This window comes from Oryzias latipes, chromosome 17 (assembly GCF_002234675.1).
Source record: "Oryzias latipes chromosome 17, ASM223467v1".
Classification (NCBI taxonomy): Eukaryota; Metazoa; Chordata; class Actinopteri; order Beloniformes; family Adrianichthyidae; genus Oryzias; species Oryzias latipes.
The window spans coordinates 17225996-17253673 of NC_019875.2; the positions used below are offsets into that span (position 1 = coordinate 17225996).

A 27678-nucleotide genomic window follows, 5' to 3' on the forward strand; every position below is an offset into this window, starting at 1 on the left:
TCAAAATGACAGAAATAGTTGCAACGCCTTACTTGCAAAAGATATTATCTTTCACATTCCACCTGTTTGGCAATATATCAGTGCTATTTTTGTGTTCAAACTCTTTGTAGTGCAGCAGATTGTTATATTTACCAACTTTTATGAAGATGGTCGACTTATTCACCCAGTTTCAGTTGGGAAATGGTAGAAAAAACCCAGAAAAGCCAGTTTTAGATAATTCAATTTCCTTTTTTATTCATTACAAACATGGATATGAACACAGCTGCATATTTACACTATTTACATTAGTTTAGAGGAGTCCGGAACCAGCAGACTGCTCCTTATCTTGTGTCATTTCTTTACTTGTATTTTACAGTTTCCATACAGCGCATGAAGAAAGGACTAGCTGGAATGTAAACTGGAGGACTCGGACTCTGTCGTCGTGGAGGCTCCAGGGCGTCTTCGGGGTAAAACCTTTAAACTGGAAGCCCGGCTCAGGGTAAGGGCTCTCCGCGCCGAGCTCTTGAACCCGGCACCGAGGAAGGCGTAGAGCAGCGGGTTCAGGCAGCAGTGTGCAAAGGCCATGGGCTCAGCAACTGAAAGCCACACCCCTAAAGCAGCCTCCAGTCTGCAGCTCCGTGGCAGGACCTCCAAGCGGAGCAGAGCGTCCACAGAGATGCCCGCTCCATAAGGCAGCCAGCAGATGAAGAAGCAGAGCACCAGAGCGATGGTGGTCCTGACAGCTCGTCGCTTCTGCCTCTGGCCACCGAGGGGGCCTCGGGTCAGCCTGGTGACTATGACGCAGTAGCACACCGAGAGCACCAGGCCAGGGATCACTAGACCCACCAGCACCAGCTGGAGGTGGAAGACTGCCACCCAGAGAGGAGCGTTGTCGTCTGGGTAGAATCTCTGGCACAAAGTGGAACCTTCTCCTCCTTCCTGAGTTCGGGCAAATATCAGATCTGGGACTGCCAGCAAACCTGCAGGCATCCATGCTCCTGCACAGATAAAGAAGTAAAACAATGAAGAACTGCAGAGCTGAAGAAAAAAGAAATACAAAACACTTGTCTTTTGCCACTCACCCACATACACCAGTCTGTGTGCCAGCAGCTGCCTCAGACCACCACTGTTCGTGTCTGTAGCTCGGACCACTGCCAGATACCGATCCAGGCTGATGAATGCCAGGATAAGAACGCTGCCATACAGGTTGACTGTGTAGATCACATGCACGCCAACGCAGGTGACTGCTCCAAACCGCCAGTCAGCCAGAGCGGCATCCACGGCCCAGAAGGGCAGCGCCAGAACGAAGAGCAGATCAGCAGCAGACAGATGGAGGCGGTAGCGGTCTGTCAGGCTGCACTTTGACCTAAGGGGAAAACAAGATCCATTCACTGTCATGGTTCACCCGTCCACCGTTGTGTCAGAACCTTCTTCCTCCATCCACCTACCTGCGCTGACAGCCCAACACCATCACCACCAGGCCGTTCCCTGTGATGCCCAGGATGAAGATGAGGGAGTAGACCACCGGCAGGAAGACCTGCTGAAGCTCAGCTGTCATCAGGTGCTCCATTCCACAGGGCTCCTCCAGATCCACACCCACTTCCCCAGAACCCAAACCAGAACCAGAGCCCGTATCATTTAAGTCATAGTCCAGAACAATATGCTGCAGAAGAGAGAGAAGAGAGTCAATAAAGTTGTAAAAGTTGAATCTACGATGGCCAAAAATGCTTCAGAATTGCAGCCTCACCTCGTAGTAGGACATGATGGACCCGTCCCCTTCCTTCTTCAGCAGAGTGATTCCAAAGCTTCAGTCTGAGGGGTTTTTAATCTGTGTTGATGCTCCTCCCACAAACACATCTGCACACCCACTAAAACACACTTCCTGTTTTCGAGGTGTCAGGTGCTGATAGTGGATCTGTCACAGGATGCTGCGCCGTGTTTGGATTGTTTTAGCCCTGAGACCTCTGGTTCATATCTGTACGAGCAATAGGAAACCTGTCTGTTGTTGTTTGCATCTATCCAAACACAGTTCTGGGTTAGATCAGGACAAGAACAAGGAATACCAGTTCTCACAAGAACAGGGAGACACTTTTGGAGCTATGGTCTAGAATTCCGGGAGTTTTCCCATTTCTGCTCAGATCTGCACACAAAGATACAAAGAAAATGTGATATCTTTTAAATGGGGAGATTGTGGAAACTTCCTCTACTCATTTCTGATAACCAGGCTGTGATTTTCCTCTTTGATCTTTGCCACTTCAGCCTCAAGTGTTTTTAATATCAGAGCAACACAAAAGATCATTTTACCACAGAGGAGCAAAAAGAGCCAGTGGTCTTTTTTACCAAAAGAATCTGATTTCATAACTTTGAAAACTATCTTAAGTTTAGAAAATCAATCATTTTTAAAATTATCTTCAATAAAAGTGAGTCAAAAACAAGCAAAACTACTTTGCATGATTAAAAACAAACGTTTTATCTGATCTGCTTATTGTAAACGGTCTTTAAATAAATGCTTTTATCAATGGAATACTGCGCGCCTCTATCTGGACGGGAGTCCGACCCAAAGTGTCTCAGCAGACACATTTCCTGGACTCGAATCCCCATCCTCTCCCACTTCACAAATCCCACAAGTAAACAGTAAAACTACTCCAAAATAAACTTTCAAAAATTGTTGCAGGCCTCAAGACTGAACCCCCCAGCTTCTTATCTACTTCTCACTTTCCCCACCCTTCCTCAGCATTCACCACTATCAGCCCAGAAATCTCAAAACATCACATTGTCGTGTGGAGCTCCTCAGTTTTTGGGAAAACATTTGGGTGGATGAAAAAAAAAAGTCCTGGTTTGTGAAATTTAGAGAACATTATCAGTTTTGTGCCTTTTAGACATTTCACTTCAAATGTTAATTGGAAGCTGCAAAGAGGCATCATTGTGCATCTCATTAATGTGAAAAAAATGCCAGGACTTCTGCATTACTATGTTTTTGTCTTTGTTTCTTTCTTTTTTTGTTCACTTTCTGGCATATTTTTTCAGGGGTCACATTGAAACAGTTGTCACTGATTTGCGCAGATAAAATGCATACTCTCCAAAAATTAAGCTGCTACGCGACAGTAAGTTTGTTTAACAGAACTAACAACAGGTAGCTGAGCATCACCAGAGGTGTAGAAAATCTGTTTCTTTGCTTGTTTTTTAAAAGGCTCAAAACATCAGTAAAGGGTCAAGTTATGAAACTTTTGCTCTATGTCAACTTGTAAAATTCTAGTAAAACTATTTAGAACTTGGAGGTTATAAATGAGGAAAAAATAATGTTATTTACAAGAGCGAGCTTCAAGTGGCTGGATTGCTCAGTTGGTTGGGTGTTGGACTGCCCCATGGGGCACTATGAGCTTCACGCTGTGTGGGTCCTTTGGCAAGACCTTACCTGCTACTGCCTAACCAAGTCTGGGCCCCCCTGGGCCGGTTGCCCAGCCCGGATAAAGTACAGGGTTGTGCCAGGAAGGCCATCCGGTGTGAAGATCTCTGCCAAACCACCTGTACGAATGAGGGACAGCTGATTCGCTATGGCGCCAAAAGTGAACGTAATTTACAAGTGCGATCCTCCCAAAAGTAGAGACCCTAAGAAGTTGTGCTCTCAGACAGACTGCAGAAGTGTCATGGCTCAATTGAAAGAAGACTGAGGAAATGTGCATCTTTGGAGGTCTGACCAAAAAACCCCCCACAAAAGGTGAAGGTTCTCCATCCGTCTCCAGAAATTGCTGAATCCCTTTTAGGGTCACAGAGTTGCTGGAACCAAGAACACAGAGTGCACAATGAACAGATCGCCATGTCTGTTTGCAGGGCCACACACTCATGAGAAACACCTAGGGACAATTTAGAGACACCAATTAAAAAGAGAAAGGGGAACCAGGGGAACGTTTTGTTCTCAACATTTTTTTTTCCGTTTAAGCTCCTAACAATCCTTAATGAGCATGGTGGTGTAAGGGTTATGATCTGGGATTCAATTAAACACCAAGTAGTAGTCCCTTGTTTATTGTGAGGTCTAAAAATAACAGCAAAGCAGGATTACAGATGTTTGAAGTCAGTAAAAACCCCTCAATACCCATTTGATACACTTTAGACATTTTTCACACTTTTACCTCTTGTTTAACCTGTCTAAGCTCCAAAAAAGGTAAGTAACAACTGCATGTATCTGTACAGGAGAAGCAGCATAGAGATTGATTGACAACAGTAGCCAAAAGAACAAAAACAAATGTTTCATTGGAGTGGCTCTTTAATCCTGAACTTACATATTTTATTAGTATTTGTGCAGAAAACATTTCAAGTTGATTGACAATTTTCTAAAATAAGCTCAGCCTTCTTGCTTCATATATTCTTAAAAAGGTCACTGAAAAAGTCATCAAGAGAAGCAGGTAACCTGAAATGCACCATTCTGGACTGAGATAGAGGAAATCCAGCAGACAGAGCAAAAACACTCAGCTGAGAACAGTAAAGCATGTATAGCAAGTGTAAAAATTAAAATTAAAGGAAAGATGAAAACAAGGAGCCAAAAAGAACAGGTCAGAAAAAAAGACCAATAAAAGGAGTGAAGGCAAAAACATTCAGAAATCTAATTTACTGAATCGGTTTTAAAAAAATAACTTTTTTGTTGTTGTAAAAGGTTCCCCCGCTAACGTCGTTCTCGGACAATTACGCTGCTGTTGCACAGACACTGAGTCAGCAGATCTCTAAAGCAAGTCTTAGTTTTTGCTTCTTTCTTCTCTGTGCCCCGTTTTCCCATGATCCCGCTGGTTTTTGGGCTCGCAGGCAAAAGCATCTCCTCAGTCAGATCCAAAGCAGCTTCGTGGTCCACACTTAGACCGCTGCAGTCGGCCAAACCAAAGCCGCTACAAAAAGAGCCGTCTGCGCAGTTGTCGTAACCGCCGATGATCTGGTCGGGAATTTGGAAATGCTGTTTCTTAGCAACAGAAGAATACTGGGTATTGTATCCCCTCCTTTTCCTCTTTTTCCTCTTCCTTTCCATTTTTCTTGAGGGATTTTTGATGCACCGTTGAAGATTTCTGACAAAAATACCATAAAAATGAATATTAAAAATAAAAGAAAAAAAAAACAAGTACTGATCGATGATAGGATGAAGTACCTCTGAAGGAAAATGTGAGGCCTTGAGCACGTTGAAGACTCTCTCTGTCTCTCTCCACGTTCTCTCTGTTCCAGTCTGAGGCTTTCAATTCTGTAAAGATTCCCAATCATCAAGTTTTCAGAAGATTTCTGGACTTTAAAGACACACTTTGATGAAAATCTGTTTTTTTTTTTCGTGTTTTTAACATGTTCTCATGGCATTTTTCTCAGTATGGAAGACACACACACACACACACACCCCCACACACACACACACACACACACACCCACACACACATATATATATAGACAACTACGCTTTTTTGAGTATTATTTTATTCAATTGCTGTGAATCAGAAGCAGGGCGGGCCATAAGCTCCCCGATCTGCTCCATTCATATGTATCCACTTGTAAATGACTAGATCCATGTACGTCTTTGTTTTCCTCGTCTGAGTTGGTATCTGTCAAAACTGTACGGCTGCATAGCCCTATTATTGCTCGCCATTTTTGCTGCAGCGGTAATGTTAGCTTGGGGTTGTGAGAGGCTGTAAGCTAGTAAGCTATCCATTTAAACAGATGGATGATGTGATGTGGGTACGCCAACAGTCCCGCCCACAACTCCGAGACGCATTTCTAATGTACTGTCACTCAGCAGAAACCATCTCCAAGGAAACAACAAAGGTTTTTCTGTTTTGGCTGAAAACGGTACAATCAGAATCAAAAGACCACTAGGATCGCTTTTATAAAAGATCAATAGAAGATCTGAGTGTGAATTTAAAATCCAGATGTTCTGACGAGCAGAAATCAGAAGCAAGTCAAACTTATCCTAACAAACATAAATGACAACAATTCCTCCTAAAGCCTGCAACAATACACACACACTTAGATGCTCTTACGTTTTGGTAGCAGTCAGCTTTTTGGGCTTTATCTTTTTAAGCAGAATCCACTGGTCACATGACAACGAATTGGGATCTGAAAAGAAATCCAGATAAAGGAGAATTGAATAACACTTATGAAGCAGATTTTTGGTTTCATATTAATGTTTCAAAGGACTAGAGCCCTCACCTTTGTCTAAAAGTTTATCTTTAATTGGAGCCCTCATTCTCCTCGCCTTTTGGTAGAGCTTGTGACAGATGGAGCACACAGCTTGTGAAGATGCCGGTTCCTTCAAAGCCGCATCGTGTCGGGAGGAAGGTCCAGAAGCGACGCTGCTGCACTCCGACCAGCAGGCCTCATTGGACCCATCCTCTTCAGTATCAGCCGGTTCCACAGGGCTTCTGCTCCTCTCAACACCCTCTTCGTCAGAAATACTAATCATGTCGGATTTGCTGTCTTGATCGGAGCCAGCCTCACAGCCATCAACCTGGGTTTTCTTTAACGACGACCTCCATCCCTGACTTCTCAGCTGGTAATTTGTAACTTTGTTCTTGGGCCTGGAGCTTTTCTGAATATGCTCACTGAGGCCCTCCAACAATTTAGAGGAGTTTTTGGGAGGTACTGATCTCATCACCCTAAAACAGAGCTGTGAAGAGGGAGCAGAGGCGTTCTCTTTTTTTAAAAACTTTATTATTGCACTGTTCACCGCTTACAAATATATGCATAAACCCAAATATAAGCTGTTTGTCTCATAACTTGCTAAAACACAATCAGGAGTGTTACTGTACTCTTGCCTGTGAGATTATAATTTAGTTCTATTTATTACAGCCAACATAACAGAACAGAACGCTGTCTAGAGCCTTGTGTTAAAACCTAGCTGCTGTGTTTTCTGTCTGTAATGCACATAGAAATTATTAGCAAAATACTGAGAATTTTGAAATGACCAACTTTAACAATTTTTTGAAAATATTTAATTTACAATTTGAAAACACTTCCTTTTCAAGTAGTTAGGTAACGTTATGCAGATTTTTAAATGTTACTAACGCAACAAAACCTGTTTTAGCTATATAGCTAAATAGATAGTATGGCTATACTTATTTTAGCATTAGCATTGCTAAATGCTAAAAACAAACGACAACGCCGGGAAAAAAATTAGTTAATAGAAAAGATTCGGCTTAGCTTTAGCTTTTTCCTCACTGCATTGTTTTAGTGCGCAATTGCTACTTTGTTTTAGTGGGGGAAAAATATGGGAAAGGGCTGGAGCTTACTTGTTGACGTCGACAAAAAGTTCGAATCTCGCGCAAGACGAACACAGGCAGCAACGATTATCGAGTTATGTCATCGAGCACTCGACACTCGATTTGTTTAGTCTTCTCTCTTCCTGTTTTTGATGCCATAGCGCCCCCGCCTGGACGAATATCTCACTCCTGTGACAAAAAAGACAAAAAGAAACTTCATTTTACTTGATTTAAGTATCAAAATTCATAGCTCATTATTGCCCGAGCACGGAGTGCAAGGACCCTATTGTATCTGTTAGGTTTATTATTATTATTATTATTCCGACTTTTCCGTCGCCTTTTTGAGGCCTTTAACATACCCCAAAACTCACCAAATTTTGTATACACATCAGGAGTCGCGAAAAATTTCATATTTTATAGGAGAACGGCATAGGTAAACAAAAATGGCTCGATAGCGCCACCTGCAAAATTTGTTTTCGCGAGCACCTCCATATGCTTTATAGTACAAGCTTGATTTTAACAGGGCATGTTCATCGGATAGAAACCTACAAAAAAGTCTCTTGGGACCAAGCTGTCAGTCGCACAGGAAGTCTGATATATTGATGACAATATGTCATTTTTGCTGTATTTTGTTCATTTGCAGGCCTCGCTCTAGAACGAACTCCTAGAGATTTGGAGTAATGACTCCAAACTTTGGTTTTGTAAACTACACCCATGTCCGATGTTAACTTGTGAAGCTTTTAAGTTTTTACGGATGTTTGTGACCGTGGCGGCGCGTCAAAAATGGAGGTCATTTCGAAAACACGCCATGAAAAGAAAAATGGCCATTACTCAGCCATGCATAATCCAATTTGATCCAAAATTGATGTGCATGATTGTAATCTGACTCTGAACACATCTGCAGTGAAAGAATCCGGAACAGGTGTAGCGCCACCTGCTGGCAAGAGGAAATGACATGTTTTATGAGCCGACACACCTGACAATGATGTCCACCTGTTAAAAAGCCATTGATGTTTACTCTGACAAAAAAACATAACTTTCAATGCGGGGGTGTGGTCGTGACAGAGCGGCGAAGTTGGGCGTCTCGCCGTGCACACAAAAGTTGCTCTCACGTTCACATTCCTTGTCCGATCTCACTGAAATTCGATGGAGGTGAAGAGGCTTCCAATCTGAACCCATGGATATGAGAATCTTGGACGAGCTCCAGAGCGCCACCTAGATATTGACAAATACATTTTTTGTCACATTCTGACCTATCTTTTCTCTGTGCTTTGTCCGACGTTCATAAAATTACAACAGGAGATACTCACAAGGGTCTTCTCTCATCGTTTAAAGTTTCATGGGTGTACACCTGACGGTGCCTGCGCAAGCCACCGCCAAACAGGAAGTGGTTGATTGCGTTGCAGTCAGATAATTAAAAATTCATAAAAAATCAGCCGTTTGTATCACGAGGCTGAGATTTCAGAATAAGATGCCTCTTACATATCTCCAACTTAGATATACAGCACTTGCATGGGTGCACAAAAACGGCTCAATAGCGCCACCTACAATGTTTGTTTTTGCGAGCCCCGCCATGTTCTTTAACATACAAGCTTGATTTTAACAGGGCATGTTCATCAGATGGAAACCTACAAAAAAGTCTCTTGGTACCAAGCTGTGAGTTGCACAGGAAGTCTGCTATATTGATGTCAATTTGTCATTTTTGCTGTATTTTGGACATTTGCAGGCCACGTTCTAGAACGAACTCCTCCTAGAGATTTGTGAATAATGACTCCAAACTTTGGTTTTGTAAACTACACACACGTCCGATGTTAAATTGCGAAGCTTTTAAGTTTTTATGGATGTTTGTGACCGTGGCGGCATGTCAAAATTGGAGGTCGTTTCGAAAACACGCCATAAAAAGAAAAATGGCCATTACTCAGCCATGCATAATCTAATCTGATCCAAAGTTGATGTGCAGGATTGTAGTCTGACTTTGAACACATCTGCAGTGAAGGAATCTGGAACAGGTGTAGCGCCACCTGTTGGCAATAGGAAATGACATGTTTGACTTGGAGCATCACTGCTCCAAGTAGGATGAGCCGAAACACCTCAAAATGACGTCCACCTGTTGAAAAACCATTGAAGTTTACTCTGATAGATAACATATTTTCAACGTGGTGGTGTGGTCGTGACAGAGCGGCGAAGTTGGGCGTCTCGCCATGCACACAAATGTTGCTCTCACATGCCCATTCCTTGTCCAATCTCATTGAAATCCGATGGATATGATGAAGTTTCCATTCTGAACCCATGGATATGACAACTTTGGACAAGCTCTATAGCGCCACCTAGTTATTGCATGGGGCACATTCTGCCCTGTATTTTCTATGTGCTTTGTCCGATGTGCATGAAATTAAAACTGGAGATACTCAGAAGGGTTTTCTCTCATCATCTAAAGTTTCATGGCTGTACATCTGACGGTGCCTGCCTAAGGCACTTCCAAACAGGAAGTGGTCGATTCCATTTCAGTCATATAATCAAGCTTCATAGGAAATCAGCCGTTTGTCTCAGGAAGCTGAGATTTCAGAATTAGATGCGTCCTACAAAGCTCCACGTTTGAAAAGCAGCACTATACGTACGAGAAACATTTAACCACCTTAATCACCCTATTGTGCTGAAAGCAACTTTTTGGACATTTTGACTCAAACAAATATTTTTATCATAACTTCTGTTTAGGTTATCAGCACCAAAATGAAAAAAAATATATATATATATATATGAAATGAAGTGCAGTTCTGTCAATAGTTCTTCTCTTGATGTTGATCTCTTGATGACGTTAAAAAGTTGTCAATCAAGCAATGATGATAATCAATAACACTGTACCTAAAGATGTGAAAAATAGAAGTGATTTAATTTCCACTACAATGTCTAGACAAGTGTCAGCTATGTTTGATAACTTGGCCGATCAGGTGGACCGGGATCTTGCAAAGCGCATGTGGTTTTGCATCCAGTGTGAAGATTCTCTGGACAGCAGCAGTGCAGCGCAGCTGTGTGTTTGTTTGTTTTTTGTTTTTCTTCTGGATGAGAAAATGAGCAGGTCTAATCAAGGCTTCGTTTGAATTTTTTTTTCACAATATATGCAAAAATATCAGTCCTTAAAGGAAACAGATAACAGCCCCCCCCCCCACCCCACCCCCCGCCGACATGCTGCTGTCATGTTAAATGTGGCTTGCAGCTCCAGAATGCAGAAGGAAGAACGACACAAAACGGCTCGAGCAGGGCGTTGCTCATTCACTCACTCGTTCATGCTATATGCAAAAGTCTTTGTCCCTTAAGGCAACAGATTACAGTCCCCCCCCCCCCCCCCCCACACACACACACACACAGGCTGCTTTCATATTAACATTAGCTTGGAGCTCCAGAATGGACAAGAAAGAACGACGAGAATGCTCGAGCAGGGCGTTGCTCACGGGGCGGTCGCACGTGCCAGGCGGTCGCACGTGCTCGGGCCCGCTAAATGCTACTTGTAGCTTTAATTATTATTATGATTGTTATTATTATTATTGTTGTTGTTCTTGTAGTCGTTGTCGTCATCGTTGATATAATTAAAACAGGATAAAAAAGGAACACAAAATACAGTTTAAGGCAAAACAAACATTACCAATTAGACTATTTAAATACAATTTATATATTTATAGAAATTAATATGGTATTCATAAAAATAACTTATAAAAATATAGTACTGTTTCACCCACTAAATCTTACATCAGTCAAGCATTACTTGAAATAAAGTGGAAATCATTGACTAACTGATTTACAGGTAATGTTCACTAGCTATTGATTCTTCACTTAAAGGACATTGAACACATTGTTCCGGTGTTGCTTCTCTTTTCGATTGTTTTAATCTTTTTGTTAATTAATACTTTAACCCCCAAGTTGGCATATTGAGGAAAATGGAGAAGTTAGCTGTGTCTTTGACTTGACTTTAAAGAGGGATTTATTTGCTCATTCATAACAATTTATTCATTCAGGACGAATAATTACATTTTTTAGCTATTTCAGTGGGATTGCGAAGGAAATTTTGTCCACCTGAAAAAAATGAAGTTAATTCTGATTGACTAATCTCTCTGTGCAACAAAAGATAAATAACTTTATATTCTGACATCTCTTATCACCTGTTAAATTCTTTACTAAAATTAGCAAACTATGTTTGCTAATTTAACTGAACACGTATATTTGTTTCTCATTGATTTATAGATGCTATGGGCGAGAAGGGAAGAATTTGAGATATATATTCTACATAATTTCAATATAATTTGTCTTTTTCTTTAATACATTCAGTAGATCCACAGTAAACCAAGGTGTAATTAAGTTTTGAGTGCATTTCCTGGAACTGGATGCTTTTAAAGCGGCATCATGGGATTGTGACTAGGGGTGCATATAAACCCAGATAAAATCACGTTGTAGGTTTGTGGCTAAAGGCCACATGATACAACAAAAAATATGGGAAATAACTTTATTAATGCCATGTGTTCTTTTGTTCTGTTCAGACCAATCCACAATAGCTACAAATAAACCTCATTTTAGTTTTTTTTTAAAGCTATGTGGGAAATTCAGAATTTTTTGGGATCTAAAAGCATATGTCCTCTGTCAAACATTCTCTTTAAAGGAACAGGTTCTGTCCTGAGAAAAGAACAGAGCTGGGCATTCATTTTCAGTTAAATTAACCTCTTTGTTGTTTTTGTGATAGCTCAGATCATCTCCACTATGCAAAAACCTGGAAAAATAATCTTTACAAAATGTGAGTTACAGAAGAGATGTAAACATGTGGCTTACCCATTTCTCCAAAACTCTGCCCTTTTTCTTAGATCTAAGCAAAATTTTCTAAAGTAAAACAATTTCTTAAGATATTTTAGTTTACAAAAGTACTCCCCAAGGTTATGAATGACCCTTGGGAATTTAATGAACCATGAATCCAACAAGGCGAGAAAAACTCTCCCCATAACAGTCAGCTGGCCTTTGAGCCAGGAGCCTTTGTGCATACCTAAAATTCTGGAGTTGAGCCACAGAAAGTTCAACGTGGGCTCTTGTGCTGCAAAAACACCTTTGGTAGAGTTCGTGCTCTGCGTCTGCAGAATTATTCCCACTGAACTCTTCCCTACATAAAATCGTCTCTCTGATATTGTTCATGTGTAAATACAACAGTAAAGTCTATTACTCAGTAACTATAGAGTGGACTGACAACCTCTGCATCTAACTTGAACCCTAACTGAAAAAATATCTACTGAGGTCTTTGAGCAAACACACACAACTCTGCTTCTTAACAGGAATTTCAACCCCAGTTAAAAGACGGAGGGGGAGGGACTTTTTTGGGGTGGAGCGCCAAACATCAGAAGGGGGTTTTCCGTATTTTGGAATCAGTGCAAATAGGGGATCTAGTTAAAAAGAAGAATGAAGTTGTTGTTTGTGCTCCTGCTTCTAAGCATGTCTGTGGGGGTGAGAGGTGCTGCATCTGTGGCAGATGATCCAAGACCAGAGAAAACAGAAAAGACCAAAGTTTCTGCAGAGCCCGGCTCGTCTGCAGCTTTTTCCGGTAAACTGCTGGTGGTGCCCATGGATGGGAGCCACTGGGTGGGCATCAAAGCCATTGCACAGGAACTGGGTCGTAGAGGACACAGAGTTACCGTGGTGATCCCAGAGGTCAGCATGCGTATGGGCCCAGGGAAACACTACGACACTCTGACTCATCCGGTTCCCTATGGACAGGCTGACATTGATGTTATGGTGTCCATGCATGGGAGCATGGTCAGATCTGATGGACCTTTCATGGAGAGGATGAAGACTAAATTCCACCATATCAAGAGAGTTATAGATTTCATTCATGTCACAGCAGAGAGCCTCCTCTTCAATGACAGCTTCATCTCTTATCTGGAACAACAAGTGAGTCTTCAATAGAAACAGGAATGGATTTTTTAAACAAACAATTCAAATTGTAAAATCTCTCAGAGCGCTTATCATCGAGAAAAACATTTTAGTGAAGCTTTTTGATGACCTGACTTAAACTATCTTGATAGGATATAGTCAGAGAAAATACTATTTTTCTAATGAGATGTATAAAAAATAACGTTATAATAATGAGAAATACATGAAAAGAAACTTGTTTTTGGTTCAAAAATATCACAATTTACAACATTTTTATGAAAAATGTTAACTTTTAAACATTGTTATGAAAATAAACTGCTTTTCCTTTTAAAATATGGTCACTCAAATCAACCACTGCATTATCAGAACAAATATGAAGGAGTCCTTTGTTATTTATTACCTTATGGTAACAAAAAAAACGTTTGTGTATTTAAAAAATTGCAACTAACAAAATACCTAACAAATTTATTACTTAAGTTTCAATGGGCAAAAAAGAAATGAAATAAAATTGCATGTCCAGAATGTTTTTTCGGGGGATGCTGCTGAATTTATATTCAACAAAATACATTTCCTTTGTTAAATCTTTCTTACAGGAATTTGATGCTGTTCTGACGGACCCAGTTATACCGTCAGGCTCACTAATAGCACGGAAATTAGGTAAGTTGTCCTCAAATTGCAAAGAGTTTCATGCTGCTGAATGCCTTTGTCAGAGATCTAACCTAAATCTCTATCAGGTCTCCCCACCATTAATCTGCTGAGAGGGATCCCTTGCTCCTTAGACATGAAAGCTGCAGGCTGCCCTTCTCCTCCATCATTTGTACCTCGTTTTTTTACGGGCCTCTCAGACAGAATGAACTTCAAGGAGAGACTTATCAACACTCTGGTGAGTTCCATGGCAGAAAACATGTTTAAAAACTCATCTGGATAGAGTTTTTTTCAGGCTGAAGATGTTTAGTCTCTTATTCAAGCACATTTATCAATTCTGTTGACATTCAGGTGGCTTTATTAGAACCTCTGTTCTGTCGACTGCTGTTCTGGCGCTTCAACAACATAGCTCATAAGTTCTTGAAAGAAGAGGTGAGCGTGGCAGAAGTTCTGTCAGAATCCGACATCTGGCTCCTCAGGTAAGATTGGTTCATTTACAATGTATTGAGATTTTCCTAAACAAATTCTTGAAGTTTTTTTATTTTTTCTGAACAGGATAGATTTTACCCTGGAGTTCCCTCGGCCTCTCATGCCGAATATGATATTGGTTGGTGGAATCAACTGTGATCTGAGAAAACCCCTTCCACAAGTAAGGCCCATCCACCACATATTGTTTTGACCTTCATCCAGTTGAAAAGCACAGTCACATGCACTCGGTTTGTACCATATGCACGCTGCAGGTTTTTGGGTTGTCTGTGTCCTTGAGGGTCATAAAGCAAACACATTGTAAAGGGTGGCAAAGGCGTATGTGGCAGTTCCATAGTTGCTCGTTGAAAATGGAATGCACCATTGTCATTCGTGTGGTGGGTGTGTTGTGAAGTATTTGTAAGGCTAATGTCCATTGCATGCACTTTTGACATGTGGATGGCGCTGCTGTATGGGACCTCACAGCACACTTCCAATTGTTAATAGAGCAGTAGTCACAACTGTGTGGATATGGGCTTTCTGCAGGTGAAAAAATGGGCAATCCTGTACAGGGCACGCGTGTGGCCCGCAGGAAATTTTAAGATAGTGGACCACTCGATGAGCCTGTACAGGGGAGGTCTTAATGCACATTTTTGCTACAGGCACGCTGCAGCGAAAAACTCTTTAACAGTTTGTAAGGATAAATAAAGGTGAAGTAGGTGAGACGCAGGCGTTTCGTGCAGATTTTTCCTTTTTTCAACACACTCATAGCCTGCCCAAGGGGCTCGTTGTTGCTGTTAAGGGTGTACTTATTGCGCACTCTGTGCGTACAGATTGTTGGAAGTGAAGAAATTAGACAATCAGAGCTTAGTTTTTCTGGGCATCATACTAAAGTGTCAGCTGCACACCCCGTGCATGCAGTGTTTGCAAGCAGTCAGTAAGGAGCCATTTGCACACACCTCACTCATGGTTAGAGAGTGGTGTTTGGGCACCGGATGACAGCATCACCTTTAAGTCATTATCCTGACAAACACTTCACAACATACACTTACGGCACGACAACCGTACGTTCCATTACCATGATGTCCCTCGTGGGAACTGCAAAACACACATGCGCTCCCTTTAAGATGCGTCCACACCCCTCTACAACAACCTAAAACCCTGCAGAATCCATACGGGTTAACTCTTGTATGGGTGCACGTGACTAAAGCATTACCCTCATGTGCTGCATACGTGTTTGCTATGACATGTCGCTCACAACATCCCAATTGAAAAAAGATTTTTCATCTGCAGAGAACCCACATCTGGCTGTTAGGGCTATAGTGAATCAGCTTAAGGTGAGATAAAAAGCAATCAATGCAAATGTTTGATTTAGTTGCATTCTTGCAGGATCTGGAGCAGTGGGTGTCAGGACGCCACGGGTTTATTGTCTTCACTCTGGGCTCCATGATACCAGATATGCCAGAAGAGATTACCTCAGTCTTTATAGAGGCCTTCAGACAGATCCCACAGACGGTACAACTGAACACAGCATTTTTTAGGAATTTCAAAGAGTAAACCTTCAGTTTTACTCAGGTTATATGGAGGTACGCTGGGAAGGTTCCTGACAACATTCCCAAAAATGTGAAGTTGATGAAATGGGTTCCTCAGAATGACCTGCTTGGTGAGTCAAAAACATTACTCAAATGTACCAAAAAACTTAAGGAAAGTTATTTTTCACCCATAATGTAAGCTGTTATTAATTTTTGAATTGACAATTTAGTTTTGTGTTCATGCATTTTAAAAATGCATTTTACATTTGATAATTCAACATGCAGTTCAGGGCTTGAAATTTCAAAATGAAACTTTGCAGTTTAGAATTCCATATGTAAAAATCCAACTTTTTCTTACATTCTATAAAAATTAAAATTCTAAATAAAAGCATGATAAATTGTGCTTCAAATTGTTGTGGTTTGTTTGGTACAGTAATTAAAAATACTCCAGTCAATTTAAAATACAATTTGGTAATACATTTTAAAAATGCATTTTGCAAATTACAATTTTATACAAAAAATTTATTATCTCAATACTTTGGCTGTTTCAACTTTGTTTAAAAGCAACATCAATTTTGTTGCATTTTTATTTATCATAGCTTTTTTGGACTCAATTTTAAAGAAAATTGCAAAACAATGCCCAAGCAAATTACAACTTTCCTTTACAAGCTTTTTCTGCCTCAAACTAAGAATGCAATCTGTCAGTCTCTCATCAAGGTGTGTCCCACATTCCCAGAATTGGGAAATTCTAATGCAGATGATGAAAGAAATTTCCTCCTCATAGCTCCAAACACTTCTGTTCTAGAAGCCAAACTGTTGGAAGACATACTTCTTTTGTCTCAAATCAAGAGGGTTCAGTTTTAGGGGCTGTTTTCTTGCAAATTCAGTTTTTGTTTTTAACCCTTGTGCTATCCTAGCCACTTTAACGTTGGGAGTGGGGTCATCTAGACCCACTAGACAGTGCTCTGAACCTTTTTTCTTCAATGATTTGTGATCTTCACTGGTGTCCATGGATTACATGAAATCTTTCCACCTTTATCCACCTTTGTCATGGTAGGGAGAACACGTCAATGTAAGGGTGGGGTCATCTAAGATAGCACAAGGGTTAAATGGTCTGTCAGTCTGGATCAATGAAAAAAAAAATCGTCTTTCAGTTACACTTAAGGAATATCTTGAGCTGAAATTCCAGTGGCTGTGATTTAAAGTCCCAAACATTAAATATGCCAAAACTTGAAAACAATCTGTGTGATTTTATCAAAACACGAGATTCACATTTCAATTACAAAGCAAAACCTTTTTGATGATCTTGTAATATTTTAGGAAACACCTGTATATAACCTGCAGGTATTTCTGCTTTTGGTCTTCAACAGCACATCCTGGAGCTCGAGCTTTCATCACTCACGCTGGTTCTCATGGTACCTTTGAGGGTTTGTGTCACGCTGTCCCCATGTTGATGTTTCCAATCGCGGGCGACCAGCCTGATAATGCAGCAAAGATGGCCAACAGAGGAGTAGGAGTTGTGCTGGACATCAGCACTGTGACCACTGAAGGCCTCCTTCAGGGGCTGAACGAGCTCATCAATAATACCAGGTGAAAAATAAAAAATTTTTTTTGCTTTTCCAATCTTCAGTCAACTTTTAAGTGAAGTGTCAACTGTCTGGAACCAGGTACAAGGAGAACATCCAGAGGCTGTCGGCTCTTCATAAAGATCGTCCAGTTGACCCACTTGGGCTTTCATCTTTCTGGACTGAGTTTGTTATGAGACACAAAGGAACAAAGCACCTCAAAGCTGCTGTGCACGACCTCAACTGGATCCAGTACTACTGCCTGGATGTGGCAGCACTACTAGCTGCCATTGTGCTGCTTTTTGTAATCCTGACAGTCAAATGCATGAAGCTGTGCTTACAGAAGCTGGGTAAGAAGAAAAAACAGGACTAGCATTGAGTTTTTGGGAAGTTAATGACTGAGATAATTATCAAAGTAGCATAGAATACATAAGGGATAATGCCTGACAGATCGCTCATTATTAGAAATTAATGCACGCCGTGGAACCCTAAACCATTCGACACTCCGGGAAGTGCGTTAATTTCTGATAATGCACAGTACGAAGGCCATTATCCCGCTTCTACCATACTCTCTTCCAAAAGAAATAAATATTCAGTCAGTGTTTTGTACTTTATTCATGTCATGTTTTCCCAATTAAATCACTTTTTCACAAAAAGCAGACTATTTGAGACGTGGTTTGGGGCTTTGTCATGGAAACAGCTGAGCTGATCTCGACTACAGCGGCAAAGGAAAGCAATATATATACTGTATGTTGATCGTCACGATAAGTAATAATAAAGCAGCAGGTCAGAGAGAAAGTTCACCTCTTACCGCTTGTTTTAGTCCAGAAGCAAAAGTTTGTTTCAAAGAAGCCAGCGCAGTGATATCGAACCTTTGGGCTATGTGACCGGAACTTCTTTTTTAGGTGTTCATTTCACTGTGGACAATCACTTTTTAATCCACTCCCAGCAGACAATCAGAATTGAGTATTCATCTTGACCATGATATAAATAACAATAAGCTAAATAAAGTCAAATGTTTTTCATTAGTTACTTTGTCATGGCAAGTCCGATTCGTGACTTAACCCCCATTGCCAAAGGCCTGTTTCCCCCCTGCCAGGGATGGGGTAGGGGACAGATGATCAGAGGCCCCACCTTCCTTGTCTAAAGTATATGTTGTTTATTTGTGTGCTTGTTGGAGTGTTATTTTCGGGTATTATACATTACAAACTATTTATATTGTGAGAACTTTTTAAGAATGAAAAGCTACAAGTCAGTTCTTTCAGTACTGAGATTTTCCTCATACTTCAAAATTCAGAAAGAAATCCAGAGAAACTACATTTTTGTAGGATAACGTGTTACAAACACCTTTGCCTGCTTAACTATTAAAAATCTTTCTCCCACCTACTTCCTCTTTACATAAAAGCTACACTCACCGGCCACTTTAATAGGTACACCTCACTGGTTGGACCCCCTTTTGCCTCTAAAACCGCCTAAATCCTCGGTGGCACAGATTCAAAAAGGTACTGGAAACATTCCTCAGACAGGCTATTGAGCATGTAATGCGACCAAAGGTTACATAGTAAATTGTTTTTTTGTAAAACATTTTATATGTTGATGGCAAATGCTGCAGTCAAGTCAATTACTTAGTAACAAACGTCAGATTAGCCCGTCCTCTGCATCTGTATGGGAGTGATTACGCCTCTGATCTTTGAGCAGACAAACACAACTGCACAAACACACAGGAATTTGAACCTAAACCTAGAAAGACGGAGGGGGAGGGAATTTTATTTGGGTGGGGCGCAAAACATCAGGAGGTACTTTCCGTATGTTGGAATCAGTGCAAATAGTGGATCTACTTAAAAAGAAGAATGAGGTTGTTGTTTGTGCTCCTGCTTCTAAGCATGTCTGTGGGGGTGAGAGGTGTTGCATCTGTGGCAGATGAACCAAGACCAAAGAAAACAGAAAAGACCAAAGTTTCTGCAGAGGCGTCTGCAGCTTTTTCCGGTAAACTGCTGGTGGTGCCCATGGATGGGAGCCACTGGGTGGGCATCAAAGCCATGGCACAGGAACTGGGTCGTAGAGGACACAGAGTTACCGTGGTGATCCCAGAGGTCAGCATGCGTATGGGCCCGGGGAAACACTACGACACTCTGACTCATCCGGTTCCCTACGGCCAGTCTGAAGTTGACGCCATTTTGTCCACGCAAAAGGACTTTCTAGAAACTGCTCAGCCTTTCATGGAGAGAATAGAGACCAAATATCACAACTTCGTTAGAATGGTAAATTTCATTCATGTCACTGCAGAGAGCCTCCTGTTCAACGACACCCTCATCTCTTATCTGGCTAAGCAGGTGAGTGAAAGCCTGGGGACTTAAATCATTTTAACCTTTTTAAAAACTGTTGAAACTCTCATTGATAAAACATGTTTGGAATTATTTGGACAGTATGTGCTAAATAATTAATTTCTTTGCTTTATTTGGATGTTTTTCTTGCATTTTAAAGTCCATTTAAAACAAACTTGGATGGGAATTAGGTTTTTATGAATAATCTAATTTGAATTTAAGAGCCTGAGTCGCAATGTTCAGGATATATCATCTGAAAAGTGATGTGTTCCCTGTTTCAAACCTTTCATGCAGGACTTTGATGCTGTTCTGACAGATCCCATGCTCCCGACAGGCTCAATATTAGCTCGGAAATTAGGTCCTCAAATTGCAAAGAGTTTCATGCTGCTGAATGCTTTTGTCAGAGATCTAACCTAAATCTCTATCAGGTCTCCCCACCATTAATCTGCTGAGAGGGATCCCTTGCGCCTTAGACATGAAAGCTGCAGGCTGCCCTTCTCCTCCATCGTTCGTACCTCGGCCTTTTACCGGCCTCTCAGACAGAATGAACTTCAAGGAGAGACTTATCAACACTCTGGTGAGTTCCATGGCAGAAAACATGTTTAAAAACTCATCTGGATGGAGGATTTTTTAGGCTGAAGATGTTTAGTCTCTTATTCAAGCACATTTATCAATTCTGTTGACATTCAGGTGGCTTTATTAGAACCTCTGTTCTGTCGACTGCTGTTCTGGCGCTTCAACAACATAGCTCATAAGTTCTTGAATGAAGAGGTGAGCGTGGCAGAAATTCTGTCAGAATCAGACATCTGGCTCCTCAGGTAAGATTTATTCATTTGAAATGTATTGAGATTTTCCTAAAAAAAAGAAACCCTGAGGTTCTTTTTTTTTTCTTCTGAACAGGATAGATTTTACCCTGGAGTTCCCTCGGCCTCTCATGCCTAACATGATACTGGTTGGTGGAATCAACTGTTATCTGAGAAAACCCCTCCCACAAGTAAGACCCATCCAACACATATTGTTTTGACCTTCATCCAGTTAGGCTGAGATAAAAATGAACAAATGCAAAAGTTTAATTAAGTGGCATTCTTGCAGGATCTGGAGCAGTGGGTGTCTGGAGAGCACGGCTTTATTGTCTTCACTCTGGGCTCCGTGTTTTCAGAGACGCCAGAAGAGATTACGTCAGTCTTTGTGGAGGCTTTCAGACAGATCCCACAGACGGTACAACTGCACGGCTGAACACCAATTAATTTAAAAAATTTCATAAAGTAAACATTTAGTTTTACTCAGGTTATATGGAGATACACTGGGAAGGTTCCTGACAACCTTCCAAACAATGTGAAGATGATGAAATGGGTTCCTCAGAATGACCTGCTTGGTGAGTCAGTGTAGTGCTGCACATTATCAAAAATTTAGCTTAGTGTAGTAAAAAAAACAATAATAATACATTCTTCAAAAATGATCTATTACTGAGAAACTGATATAATTCACAGTTTTCATTTATTTTGAGTTATCATTAGTTATGGCTAATAAAATTTCTGTTAGTAATGGACTATTTTAAAAAAGCCTTGTTAGACATAACTTGAAGCCCCTACAAACGTTTTCTGGTCTGGACCAGTGAGTAAAATAGTCTTTTTTAGGAAATATCAGTAGCTGTAACTTATAATCATTGTAATGATCTGTAATGTTTTAGGAAACACCTGTACATAACCTGCAGGTATTTCTGCCTTTGGTCTTCAACAGCACATTCTGGAGTTCGAGCTTTCATCACTCACACTGGCTCTCATGGTACCTTTGAGGGTTTGTGTCACGCTGTCCCCATGTTGATGTTTCCAATTCTGGGCGACCAGACTGAAAACGCAGTAAGGATGGCCAAAAAAGGAGCAGGAATTATGCTGGACATCAGCACTGTGACCACTGAAGGCCTCCTTCAGGGGCTGAACGAGCTCATCAACAATACCAGGTGAGAAATCAAAACAGTGTTTTGGTTCTCCAATTCTAATTCAGGTTTTAAGTAAAGTGTCAACTGTCTGGAACCAGGTACAAGGAGAACATCCAGAGGCTGTCGGCTCTTCATAAAGATCGTCCAGTTGACCCACTTGAACTTTCAGTTTTCTGGACTGAGTTTGTTATGAGACACAAAGGAGCAAAGCACCTCAAAGCTGCTGTGCACGACCTCAACTGGATCCAGTACTACTGCCTGGATGTGGCAGCACTACTAGCTGCCATTGTGCTGCTTTTTGTAATCCTGACAGTCAAATGTATGAAGCTGTGCTTACAGAAGCTGGGTAAGAAGAAAAAACAGGACTAGCACTTTTTATGTCTCTTGAGGAATATTTTTAAACTGATTCTTGTGAGCAAAGGTTGATTGTGGAAATGTGTACAATAAAAACACTAAAGGAAATGAAGTAAATCTACGTGAGAATCAAATCATGTTTATTGGCAGAAAATACAGAAGATTTTTAGACTGTGTGGAGACAATGAGGAGAATCAGTGGCCTCCTTTCTTAGGAGGAAAAACAGCGTACTCTATTGCCAGAGCGACAGTAAAAGCAGCAAAGCCCCATTTGAACCCTCTCAGCAGAACATCAGAAAAGGTCACAGCCCTAGCAAAACCGCCCGAGTATCTCCACGCCTCGTTGCTGCAGAGACAAAGATAAAACAATGTTTCATATGACATCTGGAATTGAATAAAAACACATAACTTTATAAATGCTGACCGTGCCCATGGGTCCTTCAGGCCTCTAGCAGCCAGCCTCTGTTGGGTGAACTCCAGCGGTGTTCCTTTTGTTTCCCACTGTCTCCAGTCTGGCATGGACAGCTTGCTGTGGCCGTGGTCTCCTCCCATATTGGACACCTAAACATTATTAGTCATTTTACAGTCAACTTTTTAACACATTTGCCGTTGTTGATCAATAATAAAAACATTTTACTTTCAATGTCTTTACTTAAATCAATGTCGTCTGAGTTTATTAAAGAAACAAAACATTTCGAAACCAACAAATACTGCATCCACTTTTAAAAGCCGACTAGCCAACTGGCACACAGTTTCATTGAAAAATTTAACCCATTTTAAAGTTGTTTTTTTATTTAATTGAAATATAATAATTACAAAATCTCACAGAAACAACTACTCACTACTCTGACACAAGGCACAGCTCTCCACAGAAAGAAAAAGAAAAAGAAACTGATTTTGGCAAAATATATTCAGAAAGAAAATGGAAAAGAGATCGGCCGAATTTTCTGTGCTTTAAAAATGAAGTCAGACGGTATTTATACTCATTAAAATGTATCCAAAACTCAAATCCTTTTGACACTTCTACTAATGACTAATCTACGATCCAGGTTGTTAAATGGCAGGAAATTTAATTTATGCTGGAAATTTTATATATTTTATATACATTTTGAAGCTGTTTAGTCAGCGTGAAAGACAAAAAGGCTAAATTCTAACGTTTGTTAGCGATATTTAAAAATGAAAATAAACACTGTAACATGTTTATTTACTTTCTACGCTAACAGAAGCTGTAAAATGTAAATACAATTACTTACGGATTTCCGCCGAGTGTTATTAGCCCGAAACTATTATTCATATGATTATCAGTTTAGTCATCAAAGGCGCGCGTATGGTGTAAGATACGTCAATAAAGTTTAATTAAGTTACATATAAGCTTCATGTAATGAAACTCGTTCTTTTTACCTCAATGTTTGTCAAGTGATTGAAAGAAGTCATTGGGAGGTTAGGTTACTTACTAGCTAATCGTTTTTCAACAAGCTAATCGTAAATACAAACCATGACTTGTTTTTTCTTCTTTCATAATCTCATTTTAGCTTATTTATCGTTACCTGTTATAAAAGCGGTACACAAATGAGTAGAATTTAGGCATTAATGAACAAACACGTACCCGAGAGGTTTGTTGTGACCTCTGTATCACTGCGACAATTCCAGCTGATTTGCAGCAAAAGTACGGTGTCGTGTTAGGGTCAGATCCTTGTAAAAGGAGACGCTCAATTTTCTGCGCGCCCCCTGGAGTTTAATATTTACATAATTTGGGCTGCTGCAAAGCCTATTATTAAAGGGTTTTCTATCTGATGAAGACATTGAGGTTTTTACGTCCATCCATGCATCCATCCATCCAACATTCTTGAGTAAGGCTATAATTATATTTTTACTCACTGGATCTGTAACATCATCACATCAACAGTACTCACCTCTATTACAATTAAACAGCTATTTTACATGTTACAATTTCAGCAAAGTGCTATAGTTCATAATTAGTACATTTTTAGGTGATTAAAAAATATCAAATTAAAAAAACAAAAAGGCATTGTGTCTAACAAAGCGCAACAATGCTGTATTTTTAACATTATTCTAATGAGCTTCAACACAAAGTGCTTATGATGAAAAAAGACAACACTGGTGTATTACCAAAGGTCATTTTTTTCTATTTGTGTAATATTAACATTTCTCTTATATCAATCCAAACAACCTATCTGGTAAAGCAAAATATATTGTTTTTCAAAAAAGATTTATTTGACTAGGATTATTTACATTTTTTATATTACAGCCAGGATTATACTTTATACTGTGGACTTTAAAAGCAGAATCTGTGTTGTTAACCGTGGAGACTTTTGTGGAGTCCACTTGTCAAACAAGACGATTAAAGTTTGCTTTGCGGCTCCAGCAGCTCCTTTAAAGCAACCAAGTTTTCACCCTCTGGAGCTTCAGGCCATGCCTGGTGATCTAAACACACAAAAAAAGTTAACACCAATGTGTGACAACCATGGCTAAATGAAAATAGATGTCTTACATACCAGGTATCTCCCACATGGTTCGGTACAGACTTTGTCCTGCATCAACCTTTAATGTGGCTCCAGAGATGAAGGAGGCAGCAGGGGAGAGCAGAAAGCACACAACTGAGGAGATCTGAAACAAAAAGACAACAAAAACAAAGATAGCGAGGTTTATCATGATTGTTGTGAATGTTTCCATTTCCTTTAATCCAGGTAAACACAATTTAGGCAAAAGGAAAAGCATCACCTGGGCTTTGCTCAAGAGGAGCGTTGAGACAACCAGGATGATTTTTAAAAAAAACTGCAGCTAAGCTTAGTTTGAAGAAGAAAAAAAAGTGTTCAGTCAAAACTAGCAGTAAATAGTTGGAGTAATGCATTTTCTTATTAGTGATTTAAAGACTACACATATTGAAGAGATTGACCAATTTTAACCCAGAAGAAACAACTGAGTCAATTTTTCTCTACTTTTAAAATATTTGTTTTCATTTCTTTTATTGTTAATTTTTTTGGCCGCTGTCAATTCCAGTTGGCCAAAATTACCAAAAAACAAAATCAAAGTCAAATTTTAAAGAAAATTGTACGAGTGTTCTTCAGGCTTAAAATTCACAAAGCATGCGCAGCATATTTTTTTTACTCACAGGGGAACAGCCTCTAAAAAAGATTTAAAAAGAGAAGTTAAAGTTATTGAAGCAAGTTGAGTTGCTTCCCTTCCCTTTATTTACTGTGAAGTCAAATGAATGCGGCGAAGGCCAATTAGGAACACTTTTAGTCTTTTAATTACTTCTGTTGCTATGGTAACACACTAACAGAGTCACACTAATTGGCAGAAACTTACGAAAGGGTTCAGCCTCATCTATAGGATCACATCTAGATTCAAAGGGAGAGCCTTATTTAGTGGTGAGGCAATTCTTTGGCGCAGTTTTTGAGTCCATTGTCAGCAACGGTCGACGATACAACCTGGATGGCGTCTCTGTGTTCTTAAGATGAAGAACTATGTTAATTAATCTGTAAAAGAAAAATATGACTGCTATAGTTAACTATTTTGTATTTAGATTATTGTGAAGTGAAGGAGCCAACAAAAAGCAGTCATCTTCTTCCTGTCTGTTCCTAATGGAATTCTCTTTTACCCTTTTCTTTTATTTCTGTTTTTTCTTTTTTGAAAATATCAAATATTTTCCAATCTAATGTAAAATACATATTCTATGTAATCTTGTTTTAAATTCAAAGTTAACAAAATTGTGCAGGAAACATTTTTTTTTTAAAATAATGGAGGGTGTAATGGATTTGCCCCACACCTCCTCAGGCACTCCCAGTCTCTTTGCAGGGGAGAATGGCACAGACGTCTTAAAAAGATGCGGTCCGAGTTCCTTGTAGTTCTCCATCGCAGTTTTGGAAAAGATTGTACCCTATAAAAATAAAAATAAATTAAATAAATCAAATCATACAGGTCAAAAACTCTGAAAAGGAATCTGTCTGACGTGTACATACAGGTGCTACAGCATTAACTCGGACTCCTGAAGATGCCCACTCGATGGCCAGGCTTTTGGTTAGGTTGTCCACTGCCGCCCTTGCTGCGCCTGTGTGTCTGTCAGCAGGAGGGAACACCATGACGCAGCTCAAAGGGGCATTGTGTACAAAACGTGTGTTCCCAGTGGTTCTTACGCCATGCCAGGGAAGCCCTTCCACATGTCGGCAATGATATTCACTATGACGCCCCCATGCTTCTTCATATATGCTGTGTAGACTGGTCATAGGAGAATATAGATTACAGAGAGCTGTAAACACACTGTCGGACTTGTGTGTGCAGAGCTTACCTTCCTTGCAGCAGTGGAAAGTTCCTGTCAGGTTTGTGTCGATCACAGCCTTCCAGCCTTTGGAGGTCATGTTCTCTACTGGGCTGCTGAACTGACCCCCGCCATTGTTCACCAAGTAGTCAATACGACCATACTGTCTTAGCACCGATGAGACGAGATTATTCACCTGCCACACGCACAAAACAATGCAAACAATAAACAAGGAGAAAAAATAAATTGTTCTGAAACAGCAGATCCAGAGAATGAACGGGGACTTGCCTCCTCCTCATTGCGGATGTTACAAGGCACAGGAGTCACACTGGCAGGACTGGAGGCTGGGATCTTCTGTCTCATCTCTTTGGCTACTTTCTGCAGCCTCTCTGCATTTCTGCTAGAGATCACCACACTGCAGCCTGAAGTCAGCAGCACTTCAGCATCAATGAACTTCAACTTTCTTTTTTTTAAAACCTCATGTGTGATTGGATAATATTCTCCAAACTGTAATGCTCCTACTTTTGTATTGGTGGCACCTGCTGTTTAGTTGGCAAGAATCCCACAGAGAGTTAAAGGACAGACGCTAATTTTAATGACAAACCACTGGATTTAAGCTAGTGTGGGCAAAGTTAGCACCGCCCACATAAAAACACCTTGCTGTTCACCAGTGTGTGTCAAAGTTCAGGGCTTCGGTCCGCGTGCAGGGGGAGAAACCCCGTGAGCATTTAGAGCCCAGCGAAGCTTACCGAGCTCCAGCAGCTCCGTAGAGATGGCTTTGCCGATGCCGGTCCCTCCACCTGTCACCACGGCGACTTTTTGGTTGAACAAACCCGGTTTGAAAACGCTCACCGCCGCCATGTTTGTTTATGAACCTTGCTATGTCGACGTGAGTGTGACGTCATCACGCAAGGCGCGTAACTTTCGAGGATTCGAAATTTCAACTTATTTTTGAGTTGTGCTGTTTTTGTTGTTTGAGATCTATTAATTTTTTGTATTTGAGTGTTTTATAAAAACAAATAAATAAAGACCGGAACAGGGGGTAGGTAAGCAGAAAATAAAATAATCAAGAGACAGGTGAACAGAGAAGAACACAACAGTAATAAATAGGCCTATAAGTTGGATTTATTTATTAATTCAATTTACAATTTTGCATTTATGTTTATGATTTTAAAAAAAGTCATTGTATTTCTTCTTTCTTTTTTATGGTTTGCTGTGATTTGTTGTTAAAAATAAAACCTTGCTTAACAGCGAACTATTACTTTTTTGCTTGAAAAAAAAAAGGGTTTTTACATTAAACAGGACTTGTCCCAAATTAACTAATGTGTTTGATATTAAAAGTATTTTTGGTACGAAAAAATGAAAATCTTGTGTTTTTAGGAAAATGGCAAAATTTACACAATAAAATCTCATGAGTGTTAGCGATACAGTATCTCAAACTAATCATATCCTTCACATAAACGGAATAGTTTT

At 40.3% G+C, this 27678-nt stretch overlaps 6 protein-coding genes across 6 annotated transcripts; 2 read left to right on the plus strand and 4 right to left on the minus strand.

Moving 5' to 3' along the window:
* Positions 1-214: 214 nt before the first annotated feature.
* On the minus strand, positions 215-1829 carry LOC101160103 (C-X-C chemokine receptor type 4). Its single transcript, XM_023965138.1, has 4 exons — positions 1727-1829; positions 1428-1642; positions 1062-1345; positions 215-977 (listed from the first exon to the last, which is right to left on the minus strand). The coding sequence occupies exons 1-4, from the start codon at positions 1739-1741 to the stop codon at positions 382-384; spliced, it is 1110 nt and encodes a 369-aa protein (XP_023820906.1). The 5' UTR covers positions 1742-1829; the 3' UTR covers positions 215-381.
* A 2157-nt stretch (positions 1830-3986) lies between these two features.
* Positions 3987-7386, minus strand: LOC101160351. Its single transcript, XM_011486519.2, has 5 exons — positions 7233-7386; positions 6154-6610; positions 5985-6060; positions 5111-5200; positions 3987-5030 (listed from the first exon to the last, which is right to left on the minus strand). The coding sequence occupies exons 2-5, from the start codon at positions 6593-6595 to the stop codon at positions 4640-4642; spliced, it is 999 nt and encodes a 332-aa protein (XP_011484821.1). The 5' UTR covers positions 6596-6610; positions 7233-7386; the 3' UTR covers positions 3987-4639.
* A 5087-nt stretch (positions 7387-12473) lies between these two features.
* LOC110013324 (UDP-glucuronosyltransferase 1-1-like) lies at positions 12474-18108 on the plus strand. The gene is made up of 9 exons (XM_020710924.2): positions 12474-13121; positions 13697-13760; positions 13838-13986; positions 14100-14227; positions 14304-14397; positions 15603-15728; positions 15789-15876; positions 17116-17335; positions 17413-18108. Exons 1-9 carry the CDS (start codon positions 12633-12635, stop codon positions 17681-17683), a joined length of 1629 nt encoding a protein of 542 aa, XP_020566583.1. The 5' UTR covers positions 12474-12632; the 3' UTR covers positions 17684-18108.
* Positions 18109-19100: 992 nt separating this feature from the next.
* On the plus strand, positions 19101-22048 carry LOC100125518 (UDP-glucuronosyltransferase 1-1). Its single transcript, XM_004079015.4, has 9 exons — positions 19101-19643; positions 19929-19992; positions 20063-20211; positions 20325-20452; positions 20535-20628; positions 20727-20852; positions 20922-21009; positions 21375-21594; positions 21672-22048. Exons 1-9 carry the CDS (start codon positions 19161-19163, stop codon positions 21940-21942), a joined length of 1623 nt encoding a protein of 540 aa, XP_004079063.1. The 5' UTR covers positions 19101-19160; the 3' UTR covers positions 21943-22048.
* ndufb3 (NADH:ubiquinone oxidoreductase subunit B3) lies at positions 22041-23646 on the minus strand. Its single transcript, XM_004079017.4, has 3 exons — positions 23533-23646; positions 22351-22487; positions 22041-22272 (listed from the first exon to the last, which is right to left on the minus strand). Exons 2-3 carry the CDS (start codon positions 22476-22478, stop codon positions 22122-22124), a joined length of 279 nt encoding a protein of 92 aa, XP_004079065.1. The 5' UTR covers positions 22479-22487; positions 23533-23646; the 3' UTR covers positions 22041-22121.
* A 131-nt stretch (positions 23647-23777) lies between these two features.
* On the minus strand, positions 23778-27094 carry pecr (peroxisomal trans-2-enoyl-CoA reductase). The gene is made up of 8 exons (XM_004079016.4): positions 26955-27094; positions 26494-26627; positions 26236-26401; positions 26084-26165; positions 25910-26006; positions 25717-25827; positions 24443-24554; positions 23778-24371 (listed from the first exon to the last, which is right to left on the minus strand). The coding sequence occupies exons 1-8, from the start codon at positions 27064-27066 to the stop codon at positions 24289-24291; spliced, it is 897 nt and encodes a 298-aa protein (XP_004079064.1). The 5' UTR covers positions 27067-27094; the 3' UTR covers positions 23778-24288.
* Positions 27095-27678: the final 584 nt, after the last annotated feature.

Bases quoted from the DNA above. Each gene is read 5' to 3' on its own strand.
- LOC101160103 (XM_023965138.1), bottom strand. The intron at 1,346-1,427 runs GTAGGTGGATGG...TTTTCCCCTTAG, and splicing joins GTGTTGGGCTGTCAGCGCAG to GTCAAAGTGCAGCCTGACAG. The intron at 978-1,061 runs GTGAGTGGCAAA...TTATCTGTGCAG, and splicing joins ACACAGACTGGTGTATGTGG to GAGCATGGATGCCTGCAGGT.
- ndufb3 (XM_004079017.4), bottom strand. From the start codon at position 22,478: ATGGGAGGAGACCACGGCCACAGCAAGCTGTCCATGCCAGACTGGAGA. The intron at 22,273-22,350 runs GTCAGCATTTAT...TTGTCTCTGCAG, and splicing joins CTGAAGGACCCATGGGCACG to CAACGAGGCGTGGAGATACT.
- LOC110013324 (XM_020710924.2), top strand. From the start codon at position 12,633: ATGAAGTTGTTGTTTGTGCTCCTGCTTCTAAGCATGTCTGTGGGGGTG. The intron at 13,761-13,837 runs GTAAGTTGTCCT...AATCTCTATCAG, and splicing joins ACTAATAGCACGGAAATTAG to GTCTCCCCACCATTAATCTG. The intron at 17,336-17,412 runs GTGAAAAATAAA...GTCTGGAACCAG, and splicing joins GAGCTCATCAATAATACCAG to GTACAAGGAGAACATCCAGA.
- pecr (XM_004079016.4), bottom strand. From the start codon at position 27,066: ATGGCGGCGGTGAGCGTTTTCAAACCGGGTTTGTTCAACCAAAAAGTC. The intron at 26,007-26,083 runs GTAAGAACCACT...TCCTGCTGACAG, and splicing joins AAGGGCTTCCCTGGCATGGC to ACACACAGGCGCAGCAAGGG. The intron at 24,372-24,442 runs GTATGTAAGACA...TTGTGTGTTTAG, and splicing joins AACCATGTGGGAGATACCTG to ATCACCAGGCATGGCCTGAA.
- LOC101160351 (XM_011486519.2), bottom strand. From the start codon at position 6,595: ATGAGATCAGTACCTCCCAAAAACTCCTCTAAATTGTTGGAGGGCCTC. The intron at 6,061-6,153 runs GTGAGGGCTCTA...ATTTCTTTTCAG, and splicing joins AGATAAACTTTTAGACAAAG to ATCCCAATTCGTTGTCATGT. The intron at 5,031-5,110 runs GTACTTCATCCT...TATTTTTGTCAG, and splicing joins CCTCACATTTTCCTTCAGAG to AAATCTTCAACGGTGCATCA.
- LOC100125518 (XM_004079015.4), top strand. From the start codon at position 19,161: ATGAGGTTGTTGTTTGTGCTCCTGCTTCTAAGCATGTCTGTGGGGGTG. The intron at 19,644-19,928 runs GTGAGTGAAAGC...CCTTTCATGCAG, and splicing joins TCTCTTATCTGGCTAAGCAG to GACTTTGATGCTGTTCTGAC. The intron at 20,853-20,921 runs GTACAACTGCAC...AGTTTTACTCAG, and splicing joins TCAGACAGATCCCACAGACG to GTTATATGGAGATACACTGG.